Raw genomic sequence first — 24,138 nt, forward strand, 5'->3', positions numbered from 1 at the left:
AATTTGTTTCAAACTTTCATTCTTGTACCGTCAGTGACCACACAGAAAAGTTGTTGCCTATTTACAACAGAGACATATGGTGGCAGTCTTTTTGTCATCAGTTTGTTGGTATTTTATATAGACAAAATCATTGTCCTCGTTGTGCTAAAACATAATTACGTAAAATTAAATATTTATGATACAAAAAACGGCAAAAAAACAATTTTAGGATATATAGCTTGTGTTGACTTGTGAATGTGTGTTCACTCTGATCTGTAGAAAAGACTGAAGGCAGGTGTTTCTTTCAGCATAACTTTTCAAACATACACAGTTAATTTTACTCATAAGGAAATCTTATCATTCGCGCAAGACGTAAAAAAACACTTGCGCGTACACGAAAAACTTAAGGGAAAAATTCAAGAATGTTCGAGCAACGGTGGCCAAGGCAACAGCTTTTGGCGATGTCATGGTTTGCTTAGTGTCTGTTGTGTGCAAATTATTCAGTACAAAAACTCGTCTTGTTTCCCGAATGTGCATTCGCCACGGGAGGCGCAAGTTGCAACAATTTAAAAATTCGGGGTTGAAATTGTGTTTTAAAGTTGCAGGAATGTTTACATTACAAAAAGTTGAACGCAACATAGTTTTAAAGGTAGGGAGGTAACAAGATAATTGAATGGCAGTGGAAGTGGGAAATGGAAGAGCAGTGCTGAATAGTTTTAATCCATTACAAAAACCTGGAAGCAATTTTCTATACAGTCGCCAATAAAAAATCGCGGAATGTAAACACTATCGTAAAAAAAAAACAGTTGCAGTAATCTGATATAACGCAATTCAATATTACGGAAATTTTTACTAGAACCGCAGCAAAGAGATTTAAAAAATCGACGTTTTTAAGCAGTACGTAAAAAAATGTCACAATGTTAAGTCGACAACCAAATAGTTCGACCAAATCTCAAAGAAATCTTCGAGACACAGCTTGTATGAATGACGTCATACACGAAAAGTTCGGTCGTTTCTCGATTTGAACAATGGAACAAAATCACATCAAACCATTATCGTCTGAAAAAGATGAATTCCTGGTAAGTGTTGGGTAAACAAATGCCTCGAAAACTTTATGGCTACATTCGAACCTTATTTCTAAACTTCTTTACCTTTTTACGGTTTAATAACAACCCCCTCCCATTGTTTAAATCGCACTCCTCGATCAAAAACAATCGGCCTCACCTTTGTTTCGTCATCATGCTCGTCATTGTGATCGAACAATTTCTCGTTCTTCAATGCAATTGGAGTTGGCGGCGAGAAATCGGCCATCGAAAGTTCGAGAAGATTTCGACCCTGGATCGAGCGGTCGAGGGGAGGGGTGGGGAGGGTCACCAAGGTCATTTCGGGGTCGAATGCCCCATCCAGACCAAGTGAATCAACAATATCCGGGTCTTCAACGATGGTTGTGTCGTTGGGGTCGCTCTCGTCTAAATCAGGGGTGAGGCGATCTCGTGACCCTTGTCGCACCGGCAACGGAGGCTTGAAAGTACTGAAACTCTTCGGCTGGGCGCTCAGCTCCACGAAGCTTCTCTGGCCCCTCCTGGTGTGGGGTTTTCTCTGGGACTGGCGGCCGCTAGAGTCGGTCGAGGGCTGCAGGGCGCTGGGGTCCAACACCGAGGTGACGGCGTAAGGTGAAAGGTCATCAGATACTCTATTTTCAACAACGTGGACCCCAGGCGACTCGGTGAATTTGTTGTTGTTGCTGCTGACGTTCTGGCTCCCTCCAATGGCCACTTCCGGTTGCTTGAGAAAGTCGGGCAGGACCAGGTTGGCTTTTGAAATCAACCCACGCTGGTCGTTCATTTTGCTGCTTTGCAACAGTGACATCAGGTTGAGAAGTTCTGCAAGATAGCACATGTGTTAGTCGAGGCGGTCTAAAAAAATCCGAATATGCAACGACGACATAAATTTCCAAAATGCGTAAAAATCACAGGACTCGTTTGTATTTCCGCTGTGTGTTAGTTCTTGTTTTATGTTTGTTGTTTTTAGAAAACTGATGATGCCCAAATGGCGAAACCAGATATCCTGAAAATTAGTCTTGACGACGCAGCAACCACAGTATTCCTTACCTTCCGTTTCTTGCCTCTCGGCATTCCGTGACTTCACAACGGGAAAAACTTTCTTGTCTTCAACTTCCGCCTTCTTATCTTTCTTGTCTTTGAAACTGCTGTGAACTGAAACGTAAAAAACATTGTATGATAATTTTCATGGTTGGCTGCATACAGATGGCAACTTTTCGAGGTCCCATCAGGTCAGCTTTGGGATGACTTACTACGATACAAATAGCCAAGTAAGACTTCCACTTTATGGTGACATTCGCCACGAACAATTGGGTACTGTGTGGTATGTTCGCAAAGTAAATTACCTTTCTTTGTGACGTCAGCAACTGGACGGTATTCTAGAATAATCCTTAGTCCGTCGATATTTGACACGGGTTGGTCGAGGTTAAGTTCATTATCTTCGCCACTCTGAACAACACATTGTGGTTGAAGTTTACTGTATTTATAAATGAGATTTTAATGGAAAGTTTCTGTGTAGAAAAAAGTTTAACACGAGGAAAGTAAACAGAGAAAAAAACATTCGATTTCAAAGAAGTAATCTTTAAAAAACATTGCACAGTGTAAATTTATTGAAATTGTATTCTATATGACGTCACAATAATCTTACAATTTTTGCTGTGACATCAGACATCTGAAGGTTGTATTTGGTGAGGACCGATTTCAAAGCGTCACCGATGTTTTTCCCAGGTCTCGCTTTTACTCCAACAGAACGTCGAACCGGAAGCATGTCAAGACGAAACAATGCCCGACGTTCTAAAACTATTGACCGGGACGCTGCAGACAAAAGAAAACATTCTTAAAGGGGTTTCATAAAGTTTGTTAGGGCGAAAAGGAAAATCAGACAAAACCTCGTGATGAAGGCTGCTGCAAAACAGCCGAAACTTTGAGCAACGCCGATAAAATAAAGTTTGCCAGAAGAGCAGTATTCAGCAATAAAATATGCCTGGCAGCGTCAGTAACAATTTATTTAAATCGATGTAAATTGCAACATATGGAAATGTCAATTTTAGCTGAAACAAAACAATCACCTAGTACGGAGACGTCTAAATCCAATGAGAGCGGGCGTTTGGGCCTCGCACTTCCGCCACTGGCGGAGCTAAAGCGTTCATCGGCGTCCAACATGAAAACCTCGACAGCCGAAAGTTTCACGCCTCGTTTCTCACACAGGAGGTCAAGAGCTTCGGCCACCGTCGTCACGCCTGACTTCTTCGCGTAAATCACGGTCGTGGTATTGTCCCACAGGGTCACGTGACAAACGCGCGAGGCGTCGGGAAAATCGGGAACGGCCGTTGGCAGCGAACCGGAACGCACGAGCGGCGAGGTGTGACCGAGATAGGATTCGGAACCGGATGAGTCCTGGGATTAGAATAAAAATCGTAAAAACATTTGAGAGAGCGAAAATCCCGTTTGAACAAAAGAATTCCGGTGACACTTTTTGGCAATTAAGTACATTTTTCAGTTTCTGAGCCCATGCTTAAACAGTATATGCGCCCACGGAGCCATGTAACAACATTAAGGGGGAAAAAAAGGGGCCCATACGCCGTTGTAAATGTAAACACTAGGTGGCACACATGAGCTTTTGCGAAAGATTGGAGAGTAAAAAAAACAAAATCTGTTATTATCGTCTGTGTTGTATTTGCGTACGTATATCCGATATCACGTGACTTACCCGACTCGAATCGTGGCCGGTTGTTGACGATTTATCGCGTTGGAACGATCCACCCTTCGGACGATCTGTGCAAACACGATTTCATTGTTTAGAATTCGACACAATTGAATTTCATCGTAATGATAAGTTTAAAGGTAAATCTGCTCCCACGTTCGCTGGAAGCAAGCATTTAATTCTCAAGTTTTAAAACAGCGGTTTCCAAACAAGCAAAAATCAAAACCAAGTTAAAGTGTTTGTTGCAATCGGTTTGTGATATTCGCACCAACAATTCGCCAAGTCAACGTTCTACTCATGAAACCGCATCACTCTGTCCAAAAACCAAGGTTGTATATTTCCCCCTCGAGAGAAATTGGTCGATATTAAAGATCGCATTCCAAAAAAGGTTACCTCAGGTCATCCATCATTTTAAGCCAACCGGGCTGTCATCATACAAAATGCCATCTAGTATTAATATTTCCGTAAACAAATGCATGGACACGGAACCGGGCCACGCAGTTGGCACCATGTGTACGCATGGCCCCCAGCACGCGCCACCTTTGTTGTCACATACGCGTTTATTACGTCACAAACCGGCGTCGGCGTTTGTGGTGGCAAATGGAAGATTGTAGGCGATTTAAAGGCAGCAATTAACTTAGTTTAGGATGTGGGCATGTGGATGACCTATTTATAGTTTGTTCTCATCCGGTTTATGACACGCGCGGCGTTCTAGAGATGAGTCGAACGTCTGTAGCGGAAATTTCAAGCGTCAAAATGTTTGGAATTCTTACTTTTGAAACCGAACAAACTCTTCTTCGAACCTTTGCCACTTTTCTTCGCCTGAAATGAAAAACAAACAAAAGTGAATGTTTTGAAAACACGAACACCTTCTCATTATTAAGTTAAATGCTTTCTTACAGAGAAAATGCCGTGCGGTCGAACACGTTTCGATTCGAGTCAAGTCAGGCAAGACTATTTATAGTGGTTATGGTTATACCGTTTTGTTACTTAGTGAAGATATTAAGGATGTGTGAAAATACATCACGTCAACACAAGTGTGGATGTAGTGGTTATAAATAACCATTTTCTTAAGCCTAGCACATTTCATGCTGCAATATACAACCGCAAAAGTCACAATAACCATACATGGATACAACAAAACAGAAATAGACCGAAATCAGTTATCATCTGTACTGATGAGACCTCATATATGAGCTGTAGCTCGAAACAGTCTGCAGCTAACTAAGCAAAAAACCTATTGAAATTTTCTGACCTTCCGTCTAAAGGACGAAATCCCGGCGTCTACGCTTCTGGCGGGAGGTCTGGTGTAGATCGAACTATCGACGCTCGTGGTATCAGAGTTGCTCCACGTGCTGTTGTCCAGAGGAAGGGATCGACCTTCCATCTCACTTACCATACACTGGCGGTAGAGGGAGGACTTGAGGAACCTGCTGTAACTGTCCAACTTCATCAAGGTGTAAACCTGGAATCATCAAATTATGACGGTTTTACATCAACTGAGTTATGCAGTGGTGTGTGGATACTTTATAACACGGCTATAACTGATAACGCTTTCCGTTTCTCTCATCAGCTTGTTTGAAAACCACAATTTAAACACGTAATACCAAATAAACAAAGCATTCGCAATGTATTATACTATTAAATATCCTATTGCGCGCGTATACAAAGACACTGTGGTTTGGCGGGATGAGTGCTAAGACATTGAGACAGTAAATATATTTTTACAAAGGGCCAGGGGTTAGATTTGAAGTGGGACATTGACGGGGTGCGACAGACGTCTGTAGGCACAAAAACAAATTAACACGTCACAGTGAACGACTGTTGCGTCATAATGTTTTCCGGGTATTACATTGCAATGACTGTCAAGATGCGTCAACGCATCAAATGCAATGTCGTTTATCTCCTGTTGCACAACATGACACGTAAAATACCAAGGAACACACACTGTAAATGTTGATCACTTTAGCTTGCTTTATAAAAATGCTTGCCAATAGATTATCACAAGCTTGTCTAATATGTAAACCTCAACGATATGAGAAAAAATTTGCATTTTTATCGTGTTTCGTTGAAAGACAGTTTCTGCCCCCACAATTACAACATTAACAAATACAGCAGACGACAGAGCGAAATGCCAGCAATTTAAACCGCTAGACTACCTGATTCTGCTGGTTCAGAAATATATTTGGATGTGGTTGTGATGTCAGAGCTTCCTCTGCAAGCTGCTGTCCCTCGCTGTCTATGTTCACAGGCATCGGTGCGTCGTGAGCCAAAAACCTGCAAACAAAGAAAACGGTTGTCATGAGACGTTGTGAAGATTAAAACGAAGCCAGTTGGTTTGTCCAGGACGGATTTACTGTAAAGGAATGGATGCAACAGTTAAATGTCATACATGGTTTCTGGAAATAATTTAGCCGATGCGAAAATTCGGCGATTATCAACAGACAATTTCCTGCATTCAGTCGAATTTAACCTGTAACGTAATTTTGAATAGCTTCACATTACGTTTTGTTTCTAAATTTATCACACATCACATTTCATTAGATCGAAACCCAGCAGATTTCATTAGATTGGTACCGGTGGCAGGCTTCAAGGTCACGTCAAGGGGAGACACGTGTCATGTTGTGTCAGCCAACCTATAAGTGCGGGGAGAATGGGAGGGACCGATATGAAATTTGTGGTGGATTGCTCTGTTCGTCCTCGATCGCTCAAATAAATGACCAATACCACGTTTGAATTGACCGAACTGGCACGTTTAATGCGGTGGGCTTGCTTGTTCAAATATAGCTTCGGTTCAACGCAAAGGGAAGTTCCATTTGAGACAACATGGAGACGTAATTACACTTACTTCATTTTAGGCGAGGCTTTGGCAAAAGATCCAAGGCTTTGACTTCACTACACAAATATAGGAAGCTTATTTCCAGTAGCTTTAAATATGTCCAGCTTTGTTAAGCTGCTGGATATAAACCTGTCCATGTTTGTGCCATGAAGTACAATTGGTGGAAATCGTCATCCTGACGATTGTAAGAAAATAGGGAATGATTTCCACAATCGATCAACTAAATTTAACGATATTTTCCACGTTTTTTACCTAAATTTAACCAATATTGTGACAACAGGCAAGCACATGGGTCGGTAACACACATGTGTACAAAATATCTCCTTTATATCATCATGTACAGCGGGAAGAAATGCTTAAACTCGTTTTTCCTGTTTCACACTTCTTGTGTATAATGTGTTTACTCTTAAAGCCAATCAGCGTTTCTGACAAGTTCCACGTATTTAAGCAGAAAGACCAAGTATAACAGGAAGTTAAAGAAGGGAGGGCGAACCGACGAAGTTACAAACGCCTCCTAACTGGGGTAAAGGTGATTACTTTACCCGAAGCAACCAGTAATTACCCGGCGGATAATTACCCCCCCATTCACAGAAACCGTGATTCATATCCAGTTGATTCCAACCCGCCAGCACTTAGTTCAATATTATTACGGGGATGTTTTAAGTGTCTCATAAGGTTACAAGTTCGTTTGTTCGTTTCAAAAGGTAACAGTGGTAATAATAGAACTCAATTGGGCAACAGTGTATCAAATACACACCCAGATTCGTCGACTGGACAAAAATAACCCGGGAATTCTCTGATAATTACGAGCTGATGAAAGGTTGTTACGGTTACTAGATGTATGTCAAAACTCGAAAAGTTCTTTAATAAGCGTTCATATCGAGGCATTATTGAAATTAAAAAACGACACTTGTAAAGTTTCGTATGGCCTTAACCGTATCAGCAGCAACTTATGTACTGGCTGTTCTTATAATACGAGTCCCCCCCATCTACACTGGAAAAAACCCGAACAGCTAATAAACCAGTGTGTGACGTCATAAACAACATCCGTTTATGCGGGTTGAGTGTTGTTTACCTGCGTCACGTTAGGGTAAACCCGAACAACAACGCTCCAGCGTTATACGCTTGACAATGTCATAATCTGTGACGTCATAATGTCGGCCCGGAAGTGGCGTTTCGATGGTGGCAGTCAGATTGGGGGTAAATACGAGAGATTCCGGTGCTGATTAGAGTGATTTACAACTAAACGCTATAACGTAAAGATGCGTGAGATCCAGATAATAAAGCACTCTAACTAGGTACTTAAACTTTGTAATCTGAAATAACCGGTGTTATTATTTTTTTCGGTCAGCTGTGCACATTTCATGGAATGCAAAAACTTTTTGCTGAAGTTAAAATAGCACAGATGGCAGGGATAACAAAATTTCATGTGTTAAGTCTCCGAATAATTTCTATCACATAAAGATTAATGGGTTACGTTAAGCACTGCCAAATATTTACGAAGAGCGGCTATAGTACGATCATGCGGAATAGCGTCATAAGCTTTTGCATCATATCAGCATGCAATACTACGTAACAGCCCGTACAGCATGTACGTACGTAACTTGTTGCTCATAAACAATAAGTCTTACACAATTGGGTTGCCTGCCTAACAAACAACAACTCAGAAACACGCGCGAATACATAACGGGACATGTTTCATTTTAAATCAAGCTACGTCAAAAAATTGCGTTCCAGCCCCAATTTTGTGTGGTCAGTTTAAATCACTACCACAGCTCACGACTGTGACGTCACAATGTACAGTGTGACGATGTTTGTTTTGATACCGGCGGGTTGAAGTTGTTTGCTTGGGTGTTGTGACATAAAAAGACAATTTTCAAGCGAATTTTCGATGAACAAACGTGACCGCATACGTTTAAAGGTTGATGCAATTCATCAACACTGAATAATACTCAGGGTTTTAAGTCTTACCTGTCGTAAATCGCTCTGATGTCATGCTTCATTTTCTCCGCATCGTCGGGTGAAATTGTCCTCAAACCTTCGCAGGCTTCCCAGAATAAAATATTCTCCTCGGAAAACTCTTTGCATAGAAAATGCTGCGAAAAAATAAAAGAATCGGTTCAAAGCTCGCAAACAGTTTGTGAAAGCTATCTTGGACCTACGAAAAGTTGGAAAAAATGGTTGCTTGTCATTTTGCAATGATAATTCCACGTAAAATTCCTTCTTAAGTAGCTTGACAACAAACATAGGTTCTCAACACGATAAACGTACGATTGCACCCGATTAATCATCACATTTCGTGGACAACCATTTTAGTAAGACAAGCGGAGAAGAAGAGGTCAGGAGAGTCTCAAGTTTTAACTGCAGCGCAACAAGAATATCCTTCAATTTCTTCGTAAAACGTTAAATTTAATTGGAATTTCAACTCTTGCCTGTCTGGGCGAACGACAGTTGTCGAGTTCAATTTATAACTCACGATGCGTTTAGCTTGTGCGGTTGGGCACGATCCATTTCTTGTTAAATTCATGGAAATTTTTCGGACAAATCGAATCCGGATCCGGAGTTATTTCGTATTATTTTCTTATCGTATTTATAGAAAAGTGCCACATGCTGGGTTGCAAAACTTACATAGTTTACATAATTTAACGGTTATAATAGACAAACAAGACACTTTTCTTGTAATTAGGAAACGTTTTGGCACTGAAACCAATATTCTGTTTTTAGTAACATGACTAACACAGCAGGGTATGAATTCACACAGGTATTGGATGGTGCAATGTGTGTTGCAGAACCGTTTGCTTGTGTTGCAATCCACACCCACACGTTTGTAAAGCTAGTTTAAATCGCTTTGGAATAAATTTGGATATGACGACATGGTCACCGGATGCCAACCCCATTATTCATCAGTTGATGAATAGGAGCTCCAGAAAGTGACCACGTGGTCTGCTGCACGCTTGTGTGTGTATGAAGCTGGGCAGTTTCCGACCATTTTGCGTTTTTTTTTTTGAGAAGCGCTTCCGCCATAAATTCGCGGACGCTTTAACATTAAACAATATATCCCCTTCACTGCTTTGACTGAATAGTAACTGTTCAGCCAAACCGTTTATCGTTAATCCCCCAGGAAATTAATGCTTTATGTTAGTGTTCTTCAACCTTGTATGGTTTATGGCCCATTTCTACTATTTTCATATAGCCTGCGCCCTTTTTCGGTCTCTTATCTTATCTTATCTATACATTACTTATTTAAAACAATTTTAAAAACTGACATATGTTATATTGCGAAGGTAAATTATGTAGCAGTATGAAAGCAAAAGCATTTTTTGAGTGTTCGACTGTGCTTTCATTCCCATTGTTTCCACATATTTCATAACAATGAATATTGTTCGTTCATACTTTCAACGTTGCAGTTAACACCACGCTTTGTTTTGACGCAATAGAACAATACGAACACTCACCTTAAAATATTTCACCCCAAGGGGGTCGTCCAGCAACCGGTCGAACGAAACTGCCCAATGGGATATCCGACCCGCAGTGACGTCACCACCTTGATCCGGGGGAACCCCCCGTAGCGATGTGCGGTGGTAGCCGTAGTTGAAGTTTCCGCTGAAGGTTCCGTTGATGCAGCTGGGGAGGCTGGCGTTGCTCGCGAGGCTTTCGACGCTCGAAGCTCCGCTTAACGGGTCTGTGGGTTTGTTTGGGTGAGTATGGGAATAATCGTACATGCAAATATGTCTTAAGCCACAATTTTATGTAAAAAGAAACCTTGTGTTTGCGGAAGTAACAATTTTAAGAGAGAGAATATTTTTACGCCGATAAATTTCCGGTTATATAAATTTCAATTGACAGAAATCAACCACACAAATCACGCAAAAACTCGTTTACTGCAAAGTGTACATCACTACTAGTTACAAGAAGGTCATCGATATTTTACTATTTCCAGTGCAAAGTAATTATGAACGGTAATTGTGGGGATACTTAACGAGGCAGAGAAGTAATAATAACATGACTTACCTTCATCAGAAACTGCAACATTCTGCGGAGAAGAAGAATTAGAGTTTCCACCAACATAGTTTGACATAACATATGATGAGGTTAACGGCCCATTGAAGTGATTCACATCAACTTGCAAGCTCATCCTAGTTTAAACATTTATCTAACACGTTCACTCAGTTGGCTAATGCAGAAAATTAAAATTAGATGTTTTAATGGGCTGATTGGAACACTTAATATGACCGACTCAGTCAGGGTGTTTTTCCTGTGTACATTTGGCAGTTTGCAAAAAATTAGCAAAAAATCCAGCAAAACTTAAAAATATATTTCTGTCTGCCAAACACTATTCAGACCTTAAAAAAACTGATCTATTCTCTTTCAGAAACAACCAACTAGAAAGCATAATTAAAATTGAAAACACTCAAAAACAATAAGATATTATTCCACAAAACATATCAAAAATGTCTTGAGAAACTACAGACAACAATATTATGCTTAGTCATGTAATTTAGTCCGAGCAAACACCCAGGTACTTTTTCTTTTGCAATTCCATACAACATTTAAATAGTAGCCACCATCACGACATAGTGAAAATAGCCATGTTTGTAATTTCAGTGACACAAACCATCAGCGAAAATACTGGACAAATAAACTTTGTTGCACATTTCTCATCACTTCTGCAAAGTATCGACAGTGGTTAATGGCTATGTACTGAAACTGTCATTTGCTGAGTAAAATGCCTAAATTAACTGTGCACATATTTCTGGTTCCCGACAGGGCCAACAAGGAAACGTTTCCCAAGCTTGTGATCACAAGGACATATTTTCCAGGCGGAACATTCAAGAGGGGCAGACGTTTCTCAAGCTTGGATGGTTTCCAGTTTTATGAATGGCTCAAAATAAACAGATGGAAAAGAAAGTGTCCCTACTAAAGTTGATTCACGACAGAAACCTTTAAGTTGAAGATTCTGACATTCTTTACAGTTATTTGGCATTTTTAAGATGCAATAACAACACATAGTCGAAATGCCTATGCAAAGTAGTTGAGGGCATATACAAAATGCAAATTACTGTGTCATTTCCTTTAAATATTATCTGGCACTGTTCTATACAGATTACAACATAAAATACAAGTTTTGAATCTACACAGTACTGAAAGGACAAAGTTATAAATGTGTTTGTCACATCACAATACATCCAACTAACAACCCCCCCCCCTTGATGAATTCTGGATGAAAAGTGAATTATGGAGCGGTGGCAACACAAAACCACATTTATATATTTACCCTAAACTTTTGAGGGAAGTTTGTGCGGAAATAATTGGCTCACATCTTCATTATTCTATTTGCTCATTGTTTATTCATACTGAAAAGCAAAAGCTCGTAATTTGACTCTAGCATCAAATTTCTCAATAACTTTTCCCCTCATTAAATTAAAAATACCCCAAATTCTTCAACAGTCAGCTTCCTTATTAGATTGGTGTCAAATTATATTATTTTAATTGTATCTTTCAATTGTGTAGCCAATATCACTGGACAAAACACTTTGTTTCAAAGACATAATTTTATACAAAACAATGAAATAAAAACAATTTTTGTTTTCCCCTCACACATGTCCAGGCACTAAAATCCTCCAACAGTTGAAACTAAAATAGAAAAAAATGTTGAAAAAATTCCCAAACAACAAAAAATTCAAACCCCCTATCCTAACCTGTGAAATTTTTGCAGCAATTTTCACCTCCTCAACTATTCACGAAATTTCGACAATCTGTGGAGTGAGACAAGCGCATCTGATACAGGATATCATGATCACCAATTACTTAACCACCATTTACTATTATTCAGCACGCTTTAAAGAGTGAGTCGGTTACGTAGCGATGATGCGTCTCATGCAGCCACAATTCATCACCATTCAAGCATCTCACATCCTGTCCAGAACTTGCTAACACGGTAGAACCATTGAAAGTCAATGGTAAGGTACAGGGCATGTTTCGCTTGCAATACTGTTGGCTAACCCTGTACAGTTTCAGTAAACTGCTGTACTAACAACCTTTTTCATAGCTGTGTAAAAATTAACAGCACAAAAAAAATATTATTCTTTAAATGTGAAAAATAAAATTGTTTAATTTTTCTAAAAAAATTTAGAGTGAAAAACAATTTAACAGTTAATTAAACTTTCTCAACCTGATTCAGAATTCAAAGATGTCTAAACCCAGAGACAGTTTGTGTTTCTTTGTATTTCTTCTGGCAATTACAGAACAAATCATTAAAATCAACCTGCCAGGCAAATCTAATTCATGTTCGTGTGATTGATTTTCACACAATTCTTGCACATTAAGATTAAAAATGTTTGTTGCAAAACAATCTTAAAAAAAATCTGTACTGAACAAGATCACTTTGTGCAACAGAGTATTCTGAAAACCAAACCAAAAAACTTATTTCTACATGCGATGCAAACATTGTATTACGTAAAAAGTTGACAGCATTCACTGCTAACTTGCCTGATGAAGCTTCACCTCTAATGCAACAATTTAAATGCCTGCTAATTATTCATGGCTAATCCAACGCGATAGCTTGGGTTTAAATTTGGCTCAAAGAACAGGAAGTGGGCAATTCAAAGGAAGCCACGGAGTGAAAAATATTTGTTTTTTCTCGGATGTGGCAATCTTCTTGTGGCCGGACGTGACGGTGGTCCACAAAATATCATCAAACTGCTGCATAATATTTTGCAAGTCACACTGGTTAAGATTAACAAGTACTTTGTATTCTGTTTAACATGCAAACATTGAGTGACTAGCCTTGAAATATACGTCTAAAGAACTTATTTATGAGCAACTTCCATTTCCAAACTAACACTTTTTTTTGCGAAAGCTTACATGAACCAAACAAACTCTGTGCAAAACCCCCACAGTGCATTCAACTCCCAGCAGAGGGGAATGATAAAGCACTTTTCTGGAGCATATCCACACCGAGGCAAGATATGATAATCACTGTGATATTAGGTTGTGTCCAGGCAAGCCAATGGTCCCTTAGGCCATTGAGGCCAGGTAATTAACAACTGTGGACCGAGGTAAATCACACCAGCATATAATCACTTCCAGCGTAACATGTGCGCTTTGCCATTAGATTTTCCAGCACCGGGCTGTGAACCACTTGTTGAAATGAATGAAATAAAGGTCAAGCCAGAGCGATAATCTGATTATTGGCAAAACATGGACGGGATTATTCAGTTACTGAGAAAGTGTCATCCAGATTAGTGTAATGACTGGTCCACGCGACAATCGGATGTGGTCTGCCAATGAAAGTTCAACACAACAACAACCTATATATCCACCCCCATTCAAATACAAATATTTCAGGGCCGTAACCTCAAATGCTTGCAAAATATTTAAACTATCGGATTTTAATATGCATCTTTTCTTTGTGGCCACAACACTTTCAGTTACCAGTGTTAGAAATGCCAACTTCAAAACTTTTAGTAAATATTAATATTGTAAGTAAGCTTGTGAAAGATCTTACCTCAGTTGAACGACTTATTGCTTTTCCAAAAGCCATAAATCTGCTCGTAAATGAGGGACCTTCCCGTTTCGCTGTATGATGGTCCGTTATCACAAAAGGTGGTTTCCCTCTCTGTATAAACATCAGGCATTTAATTTTTGGAAACTTTGATTTTTGTGCTTTGTATTGTTTCCATGAATTGTATGAGCCGACATCGCTTATCATTTAACACCAAACAACATACATAATTTTAATTGAAATATGAAACAGCACTACATGTGCATCTATGAAACAATAATTTTGCATGTCTTCAACAACTATGACAAACACAACAGCGCAAACGAACTAATATTAAAATGACAACAATTCAAATAAACAAAACAAATGGAAAATGATAAATAAGGCTTCAACAGAAAATGGACGAAAACCTCATAGGATTGATGCATGCTTTCAACAAAACACATGCCAAGTCGATCTGCAAATGGACAAACTCACCATGACACTATTTAAGCAGCACTGGCCTGTAGAAGTGTTAGATGCATTTATGCAGTGAAGTTTGTTTTTTATTTGTGTTTGCAACAGAGCAATTTAATTACAGGAGGTAACATATCTAATTTTAATACTTTACGTTTATGGGTTTTGTAATAGTATTTTCAGTTTTTGTCTATGATTTGAAAAAGTTGTAATTGAACATTAGGTTTTAAAAACATGGTATTGACCTCCATCTTTCTTTGGTGTCTTTCGTTGTGTCCTCGCAAGTCTAACAAAAATAAACAAGTTTATATTAATTTTTTAATATTTTTTTTTAAACATTTTTAACTTATTAAATTTAAAAACAAACAAAAAATTTAACATTTATTTAAATACTAAAATGAATGCAAGAGAAAAAACAGTCGGACAGTCGTAAGCTGGCAAAGCATGGAGATCAAATACAAAATATTGTAAAATCAACAAAAAGGCAACAGTTTCTACCTGGTGTTTTGTACTTTCCCATACTCAGCTTGTGCATCGGAGGTGGAACCCGCGAACTGTTCTTTTGCTGCTGCCTCATGCGGTTGTCATGACGATGTAGGTTCTGTTGACTCAAGGGAGGTGCCGTATTATTCTGGGTCAGTCTGCTCGTACTCAGGGTGGCAGAGCTCGAGTGCAGCTTGTGGTGGCCCATCTTCTAAACAAGTGGAAGACCTTATATCAACATTCTAAAATATGTCCGAAATACTGGAATTTTATTGCGAAAGCCAACCGTTGTCAATGCAATTGGAATTAACACATGTTTTAGAAAAATAGGGCGATGACAAAACAAATTCATTCTAAGTTATATTGCAACATGTGTTTTTAGTTGCTTTTGTGTATAAAAAATACTTCATAGAACTTATTTTGTGTACTGCCATGAACAAGTATAAATCGAACAAATTAATACCCAACTTACCATTTCACTTCCTACTAATGATGATGAAGAATTGGGTAGCGTTGAATGTTTTCCAGAGTAGCCTGGACAAAAAAATTTGTTGAATAAAACGCATTTTTGAAATTGAAACACGTCGACAAACAATTATTTACATCTTACCATATCCCCTGCTGGGGTGATTTGGTCCATTTTCAGCCGAAAATAAAACACGAGGACTTAACTTCGCATTTTCCTCCATGCTGCTACTGCATTGACAACAAAAATTACTCTCTGGCAACATCTAGTGATAACAACTTCACGCAAAAACTCTTTGGAACTTCTACACCAACCATTAGCAATGAATATTTTTGTGTGTCAGGAAAAAAATTGTTGTGATAATAATAGAAAAAACATAAAGTGAGATTTTCAAAATGAAATGTATTTGTCTTAAATAAGAAAGCTAAAATACTTTAACCTGGGAAGAGACGTTTGCATTCTTATGATATATATACATAAAGTATTTCAGGTTCAAATTGCCATGGTGATTGCAATAGAATGGTGAATTATTTCTAAATTAATTAGCAAGATCATCACACAATCGACTACTTATTCCAACCTTGAATTGTTCCGTTCAACTGAGATTTTTCTTTTTTCTCCTGCGTTATTTGTCCAAGCAACCGTCACTGGTGGTAAACTTGATTCACCTCTTGTTAATCGTGTGTGCATTTGGCTGTCGTGCGTGTGATAATGACTCGTGGATATGGACTGGTCAACTATAAATTATAAAAATTATCGCATGAACATGAAGTCTCAAATGCTTAAACCGAACAAGTTCCACATGAAAAATATTATTTTAACAATTTTTGCATACATTGAAAGTAACCTGGTTCAATTAATATCAACAAACAAATGTCAATAATAAATAGCAAGGGGGGCAAAATAGAAATAGGAGAACACAAAATACCGATTCCACTGTCTGCCGTTGAGTTGCTGAGCAAACTTATGTTTTGAGAATCTTCAAAATTTCTTATCATGATTTCGTTCCCAGTAGATTGGAGGAGACGTAGGACAGATAAGATGCTTCGTGGGTTTTTCGGGAACTCAACACATTGTCCAGTTTCTGTATTTGTTGAACAATGAATTCCAAACCTAAACAAAAGGTTAGTTTTAAGTTCCACATAAAATGTGACTAAAGACTAGTTCTTTAATTTTGCCACAACCTAGCCCTTCACTGGACATTGCCTTCACCAATTTATTATGGTGGGAAGTCAAAAATTTGAAACAGAACATTTCAGATTGAAGTCAGAGGACGCCTGTTCAAGCAAATAGAATTTTTCTATGATTTGTAACAAACAAGCTGATTTTAATCTGAAACGTTTAGTCCGAGTTATTGGTTTAAATCAAGACAATGTTGCAACAAGAAAAACCTCTTGGCCTTTTCCTGGTGAATAGAATGTGGACTAATTTCTGGATCCACCATAAACATATGACAAGACGTCTGAACATTTGACATCGACCCAACTCTCATCTGCCCACAATCCTATGCAAAGAATGTTTAGTGTTAACAGTGTTTTTGAAAAGTAAGAGCAGTTCTTTTATTTTTTGCTTTGGATAACTTGAAATATGTATTTTACATCATTTAAAATTAACACGAAAGATTCAAGTTTGAAGTTAAATCTTTTGCCTTTTAGAGGTTTAATAATTTCCCCCGATGTAAAAATACAGTATGATGGGAAAGAAACTATTTTTTATGTTTAGGTAAGAATTTAAATGTTGTAATATCTTTTCAATGCCACCAATAAAAGTGGCCAGTGCTTGATCCAATATTTTGTCTCATGATCAGGCATTTTTCACCTGTGATGTGACCAAGCAGAAAAATCGTCCATCATCGGGACAGGGGGCGGAAAACATAAGTTTATCAACGTGATAAACAGCAATCGTGTCGCCATCTGCGCTGTACAACTTTGCTCCATTCTGCATAACCTGCACAGAAAAGTCTTTTATTCGAAGTTTTTCACAGTGGATGTCAGTAATGGTGGAAAGAATGTATTTTTATCTTCAACAACTACATCTAAAATGACTATTTTTTTTAACGTTACATGCAATTTTTCAACATAATAGAACGTATCTTTTTTTTCCAAAGACACAATGAAAAAAGGCAGATTAAGATTAAAAACTTTCTGTTAATTGAAAAAAGTAAGTTTAAAAATAAACATTGTAAGCCTAACAACATGTAGTGTGAAAATAACGTATTAAGCTGCTTGGATGTTCGCACTTGAAAAGTGGTAAGTGCACTTAAAAGAACAAGGACAGGTGGAATTGTGAGCTTTCCTTGGTCAAGTGAGACAGTTCTAAGTGGTTGCACAACCAATAAACATGGTGCTAAAATGAAACAAATCTTCAACTTTTAAAGGTCCTTACCTTAAATGCATTTTTGGTGACATGTTATATTGTAAACTGTGTCGATTTATCAAGTTTGCACAAAATATTCATAACTGCTACAAAAACATTAACAAGATGTCAAAAAATAAACAATTCACACCTTGAACAAAACCCTTTGATGAATATGTTGTTCTAGTCTCAGCCTCTGAACGCAACCTCTCACAGCTTCGAGACTCGCTTGCGCCACCATGTGGGTTTCCATGACTGGCATTTCCACAGTGCCGAGGTAAGCGACTACCGACTGAACCATGACCATTGACGGTAAGTTGTTGCCGATCTGACGGTCACTTTTTGCATTGTGGCTACTGTCGGACGATGATGATTTTCTGCTCTCATTTTTTGTGAAATTTCTTGGAGGTGTCATGCTCTTGAAGATTTTCCCAGAGTGCAGGTCTTCTAAAACTTTGTCAGTTCTTGAGAAACTTTGAGTTGTTGCCAGATTTTGTTGGGAGGCCAATTTTGCAGATCCTAATTGTTAACAAAAATAAAAGTTTGCGAACAAAAAACTTAAATTTTAAATAAAATCTTTGTTTTTTCACAATCGGATTGAACCAGCATTGGTGAATCATAGCATTATACTTTTCATTGGTGATACTTACGTTATACTGTCATTAGAATGCTTTTACTTCTATTTTTTAGGTATATGTTATAATAACTATTATTGCACTGAAATACCACAGTATCAAAAATATCATTTTTACCAGCCATAGATGAAGTTTTTTGCTTGGAGGGCAAAGCATTTGTGTCTGGAAATGTTTCCAATGACTGACTCACGCCCAGAAATAAGGTTCCAACAGAAATACCTGATGTACAGCAAATATGTTATTCCTGATATATTTACATGGCTACAACAAGTCAACAAGGAAACAATTTGTGAAATGAAACAGATTATTTGTATTATAATATGTAAACATTGTTGTTTAAACACATGTTCCACTAATTTCTATTGGTTCATTTGAAATACAGTTAGTGATAATTACTCACCAATTAATCTGACAACGTTTTCGTGATCTGATTTAGAGACATCCTGGCCGTTGACAGATATCACATAATCTCCCACTTTTAATCCAATCTGATCGGCTGGACTCTCCTTGACAACCCAACTTACAAAGCTAGGTGCCTGTAACAAAAAACACAAACAAAATTAATCTGACCAAAAACAATGACAGCATTGCCATTTCACCAAACAACTAAACTGGATTATAAATTGCAGCTTTAGAAATAAGGTGATTTTAAACACTTTTTTAAAAGCAGCTCTTGTAAAACTCAGTACAACCAAGTACAAATAGGTCAATTCATTTGGGCAACAGAACTAATTTGCACCTAACTGTAAAGCTGGCCAGACAAAGCAACCAAAGCACATGGACTATATCAACAAACTATTTTGAGCAGAGTGCTTTCCACATCCACAAAAAAAACAATTATTTTGTTTAAATTTTAAACTACCTACAATTTAATACAAAAATATATTTTGTCTTGAGTCTCCACAAAGTATGGGGCTTTTGGGAAATACTCCTGCAACTTACTTGTCCAGATAAAGTAAATCCATATCCACTTTTGCCTCGACTTATTTCAATTATTTGAGTGCTTTGTTCTTTGGATGAGTGACGTCTACCGCTTCTTGTTGTGGAAAGCATTATGTATTTTTTTCATTATTTATATTTCTTACATTATACCACACATCCTAAAGAAAAGAGCCACTATTAAAGTCAATCTATTTGAAAACATTACTTAATATATAATTGTTTTCATAATACTATGCATATGGTTAAAAAAATTGTTTTTTGTGTTCTGAAATCAAGTCATTGTACGAGGAGCAGAATAGTAACAAGGCACAAAACCAGCTAGATTGCAGGTACTTAAAATGAACTGAAAGTATGCGGCACACCAAGTTCAAAATTGCAAGCAATCACATCACTACGCTGACTCATCTTATTTGGCCACAACTTCTAAGTGATTTAAAATTGTTCAAATGCCCTTTGGCATTACAGTGGAATTTCTTCTAAAAATGTCCTGAATGTCATTTTCAAGTGATGTCTACCAACGTGTATATTTACACAGTTCAAAAGTTTATATACGTGACAGTCAAACCACACCAAACTGTTTGCAAAGATTCTTTAATTGCCTTCACAGAAGTAAAAGCAAAAAAACTATTACATCAAGCTAAAAAAAAATTAAAATTTCTAAAGAGTAGCCTTTGTTGGTTTGCGACGATAAATTGACACGATATAAATGATTGCCAAAATAACTGAAGATAACATAAACTGTTTTCTGTTGGTTTGCTTGTTAGATTTGAGACCAACTATTGGTATAAAGTTAAAAAAACTCAGAACAAAAGAAAACAATTGAATGTAAGCATGAACATTTGACAGTTCTTATGATGATTGCGCAACAGTGCTAGACTTCAGTATTGCATCGCTTCCATTCAAGTGGATATGCATATTTTTCAAAACTTCATACCTTAGATTATATATACCTTGACCAACAACCACAACAAAAACATCATTTACATTAAACACATGTTCGAATATACCTTAGGTTTCAGAATTTTTGTGGTAAACTGAATTGTGAGGACAATATATCAGAATGTTTTTTTGTATGTTAATGCATTAGATATATGGTTTTCCTGTTGATTATCGGTGAACTTCTGCAAACGTGCGACATTTTTTTCCTATCTAGTGCACAAATAATCAAAAGTATATCAATTGAAGCAAAAACACAGCAAATGCATTGAAATACAAAAGCATTTGTTCGTTGGCACTGAAAAAACCCTTCGCACAAATCACACCAAGCAAAACTGCTTTCACATTTCCACCATTTAATACACAATGCAGATATTAAACAAAACAACTCAAACAAATTTGCCACAGCAACAACAATCATTCAAGTGATTCATACAACAAGGAAACACACACACACAATTATCAACAACCAACCAAATATGCAATTTAGATCATTAACATCTGAAACTGTCTATAAAAATGGTTGTCACAATAGTCTGCTTACAGGAACAGCAGCAAAATTTACATATTCATTTCCATTGATTCACAAAACAAGTCAAAATCACACTCAAGTTGCAAAAGCAAAACATTCTTTTTTCCTATCGCATGAGGGCGATAAAGAAATATTTTTAAATCCTACCACCAACCAGCGCCAGAGCACTAAATTTCATCACTATTCCTAAAAAGTTTAATAAACAAAAACAAGCTATGCATAAGAAATTACAATATTTATTTTGCGCAATAGGAACAAGGTTTCCATGCATCATAGTGGGCTCGAGAGGCTCTGGTTGCCACAAGATAAAAACCGGTAAAAATAGCAAATAATGCCAAAACTACTCAAGCGTGACATGACGTACCTTTATTTATTGCATAATGGCGATTGAATAAACAACAGTGCGCGCGCGAAATCTTACATTTGGCTTTTGAATTTCAAAGCACAAGATGTTGAAACCGGTTTACAGGCGAAAAACTGAATTTTTGATGTTTATTTGCAGAATAGAGCAGCGTTTCCAAAGGCCATGTGTTTACAGTTAAATGCATTTTTGGCATATTTTTTTCGGCATTTACGATGATATTATAATGTGATGTAGTCAGGAGTCAGCACTGGTGCGTGTAATAGTTAATAGTTAAGGCGCAGGCCTACCTATGCTATACTTCCTTTGGTATCACCAAAATGGTTGTTCTTGATTTGGTTAATCTGCTGTGTGTAAAAGAGAAGTAATTACTGTATTTTCAGAAGTTTTTGTATGTGTTTTTGTTTGCATACAAGAACCAATGTCAAGTTTCTTTGACAAACTGTACATATCATTAAAGGATGAATGTGTTATTGGCCCCCTGAAGTGGGGCATCGGTTCAGCAAGTGCTGTATCTTTGTTGCATTTTGCCATAAAAGGACATGTACAAAAATCAATATTGGTGTGCATGGCTGTGCTGGTACCAGTATCGCTTGGAAGTGCCCAATACTGCAAATACTCAAGAAGACTGCAATCTTTAAAAGCGGACCAATATAAAGCTGCATTAAAATACCACAAATTAACTGAAGGCACAGAAGACAGAGAACCATATAGCAACACAGTTGGAAAGTCCTAAAGACCAGCATTTTTTCTGAATCTTTTTATCGTTTATGTAATGTGTTTTTCTTGCTGAATCACAATTTGTTGTTTATTCTTGAAGGTGATACACAAGTAAAATTAATTGAACCTTTTGATTGAAAAAAATTCTCTCCTACAATGGAAGGAATTGTCGACAATGTCGTGAAAAAGGTGATTTATCTGGAAATAGGTGAATTTTGAGCATTTCGATGACAACCCATTTGTTTTAGTTTGAAGAGGCCGAGAGAAATGTGGAGAACATTGAAAGTCGGTTGGAAGCAAATTTTTCTGCAAAACTTGCTGGTAATCATAGTTCAGACATGGTAGACAAGGCATCACTTCTACAAGAACTGAATGAGGTTTCATAATTTACTGTATATGCTGGTACAAAATATGTTTATTGAGCTGCAGACAGTACTGTTTCAACCTATAGGTGTACTTACCTTGGTACCAACAAGGCGACATTACCTGCCATCAACAGAAAAACCTGTTGCCTATTACCAGCTACACCAGAATCAAGCTCTAGTTGCACTGGTGTGACCTTGCAGCTAAAAACAGTGTACACTGTCTATAACTCACTGGCGATGGTTTATTTATTTGTGTTTAATGTTGTTTATCAGTGGTTTGCTGATAAGACTTTTTCCATAATCTATTCCTCTAGTTGGCATTGCATTTTATCAGCGACACCAATTTATTGTGATAATAAGTCAATCTATCAGAAGTTTCATTACATTGGTTTGCTGATATGTTTTTTTTAGGTGAAACAAAGTTATGCTGAGATAAAAAATGAAGCCAGGGAATTGGGTAACCTCCAACGTGAAATGGCGATTGCATTTCAAAAAGATCTTCTCTCAACTGTTCAGAAGTTACAAGCATTAACTGACAGTGGAACAGTTGGAAAAGTACAACTTAGTATAAGCTTTGTTGACACAGTTTTGCTTAACTTTAGTATATCTTTTGAAGCAACATGTCTCTGATTTATGTTAGCAGATGTATAAAGAAAAGTTGATTTCGCTTATCTAAGCACTGTCGGTTTAGTATAGACATTTGATGTGCGTAAGTGTTATTATTGAAATCTTTGTCAATTTTTGGCCTGAAAGGTCAGTTATTGCAAGTTTCCCTATGGCTGGTATCAACAGCACACAATATCACAATATTTTTATTGTACAATTTGTTTCCAAGGTGTAGAAAGTCGTAATATTGTTAACATAAAACATTTTTATTTTGGATAAAGGTCCCTGATGAAGTCACAAAAGCTGCAATTGAATCTTTGGTTGAACAATCAAACCTTGCCGATGCCTTGACCAATAAATTAAAAAGCCCAAAGGACACATGATGTTATTGAATGATGGATCATTCTACCTTGCAGTACAAGCCCAAGAGGGATATTTATGGAGGAGCGTTGTACAACTTCTGTAATTAGTTGTTTCCATTAGGCATTTCAAAAAGTATACGACTTTCATTTTCATATTATTTATCAATGTAATAAGTGCGAGCATGACACTAAGAGTCAGAAAAACAAGAGTTTGGTATCTTTTTGTTTCTCAGCAAATCACCTGTTTTTTTTGTTTATCTTGGCATAGTTTGTTACTCAGTCATGCACAATAAACTATATCATACACGTGTGATTAAAAGTCGGGCAATACTTGGCAATACATTGCTGAAACAAACATTGTTTCAAAACGACATTACAGAAAAACTACTCAATTTACTTAATATTGTGCCAAATACATTTAGTTCACAGCTCATTTTACTGTAAATTGAGTCCGACACGTAAACCTTTACGGCATAAAGTCGTGAATTCAAATCATGTATTTTTTTAATCTCCGACTCCGTAGGAGTGCTCATGCATTCGCAGATTTGCACGAAAAAAAACAATGCCGTCAGTTAAATTATTTTTGCTAAGTGAATTTGGTTAATTATGAAGGAAGAAATATTTGTAAGTAAGATGTTTATGATATTTCCCAGCTGTTGATCCGGTTCAGCGCACACAGTAGCGTTGGTATCTTGGTAACCTGACCTTCACCTGCTTTGATCTATGTGTATTGGCTTGTATAAAGTTCGCGCAACAAAAATTCTGCCGATAAAGAATGCAAGGACTCCAGTGTTTTGTTTCATACACGATTCGGGCCATTCAAAATGTCATT

At 37.5% G+C, this 24,138-nt stretch overlaps 2 protein-coding genes across 3 annotated transcripts; one reads left to right on the top strand and one right to left on the bottom strand.

Annotated features, from left to right (window-relative positions):
• Positions 1 to 189: 189 nt before the first annotated feature.
• On the bottom strand, positions 190 to 19,578 carry LOC145901903 (regulator of G-protein signaling 12-like). 2 transcript variants are annotated; one of them, XM_082989714.1, is made up of 26 exons: positions 19,425 to 19,578; positions 18,883 to 19,018; positions 18,600 to 18,701; positions 17,999 to 18,366; positions 17,311 to 17,439; positions 16,884 to 16,996; positions 16,421 to 16,605; positions 16,073 to 16,229; positions 15,637 to 15,722; positions 15,499 to 15,560; positions 15,042 to 15,234; positions 14,789 to 14,829; positions 14,091 to 14,201; positions 10,595 to 10,616; positions 10,039 to 10,265; positions 8,555 to 8,679; positions 5,904 to 6,021; positions 5,000 to 5,209; positions 4,518 to 4,566; positions 3,751 to 3,815; positions 3,110 to 3,437; positions 2,689 to 2,855; positions 2,387 to 2,489; positions 2,091 to 2,195; positions 1,204 to 1,862; positions 190 to 1,038 (listed from the first exon to the last, which is right to left on the bottom strand). In XM_082989714.1, the coding sequence occupies exons 1-26, from the start codon at positions 19,533 to 19,535 to the stop codon at positions 1,024 to 1,026; spliced, it is 3,987 nt and encodes a 1,328-aa protein (XP_082845840.1). In that variant the 5' UTR covers positions 19,536 to 19,578; the 3' UTR covers positions 190 to 1,023. The 2 variants fall into 2 exon arrangements, with proteins under 2 accessions (XP_082845840.1, XP_082845839.1); XM_082989713.1 differs by having other exon boundaries at positions 191 to 1,038; positions 15,042 to 15,237.
• A 2,424-nt stretch (positions 19,579 to 22,002) lies between these two features.
• LOC145903293 (uncharacterized) lies at positions 22,003 to 23,619 on the top strand. Its single transcript, XM_082991369.1, has 4 exons — positions 22,003 to 22,162; positions 22,222 to 22,350; positions 22,750 to 22,893; positions 23,226 to 23,619. The coding sequence occupies exons 1-4, from the start codon at positions 22,130 to 22,132 to the stop codon at positions 23,325 to 23,327; spliced, it is 408 nt and encodes a 135-aa protein (XP_082847495.1). The 5' UTR covers positions 22,003 to 22,129; the 3' UTR covers positions 23,328 to 23,619.
• Positions 23,620 to 24,138: the final 519 nt, after the last annotated feature.

The sequence above is a fragment of the Ascidia mentula genome, chromosome 5, assembly GCF_947561715.1.
Source record: "Ascidia mentula chromosome 5, kaAscMent1.1, whole genome shotgun sequence".
In the NCBI taxonomy this organism is placed as follows: domain Eukaryota; kingdom Metazoa; phylum Chordata; class Ascidiacea; order Phlebobranchia; family Ascidiidae; genus Ascidia; species Ascidia mentula.

Excerpts from the sequence above, each read along its gene's own strand:
- LOC145901903 (XM_082989713.1), bottom strand. The coding sequence starts at position 19,535 with ATGCTTTCCACAACAAGAAGCGGTAGACGTCACTCATCCAAAGAACAA. Across the intron at positions 10,266-10,594 it reads TGTTGCAGTTTCTGATGAAG|ACCCGTTAAGCGGAGCTTCG; the intron begins GTAAGTCATGTT and ends ACAAACCCACAG. Across the intron at positions 2,490-2,688 it reads CTGATGTCACAGCAAAAATT|AGTGGCGAAGATAATGAACT; the intron begins GTAAGATTATTG and ends TGTGTTGTTCAG.
- LOC145903293 (XM_082991369.1), top strand. The coding sequence starts at position 22,130 with ATGGAAGGAATTGTCGACAATGTCGTGAAAAAG. Across the intron at positions 22,351-22,749 it reads TTCTACAAGAACTGAATGAG|GTGAAACAAAGTTATGCTGA; the intron begins GTTTCATAATTT and ends TGTTTTTTTTAG. Across the intron at positions 22,894-23,225 it reads ACAGTGGAACAGTTGGAAAA|GTCCCTGATGAAGTCACAAA; the intron begins GTACAACTTAGT and ends TTTTGGATAAAG.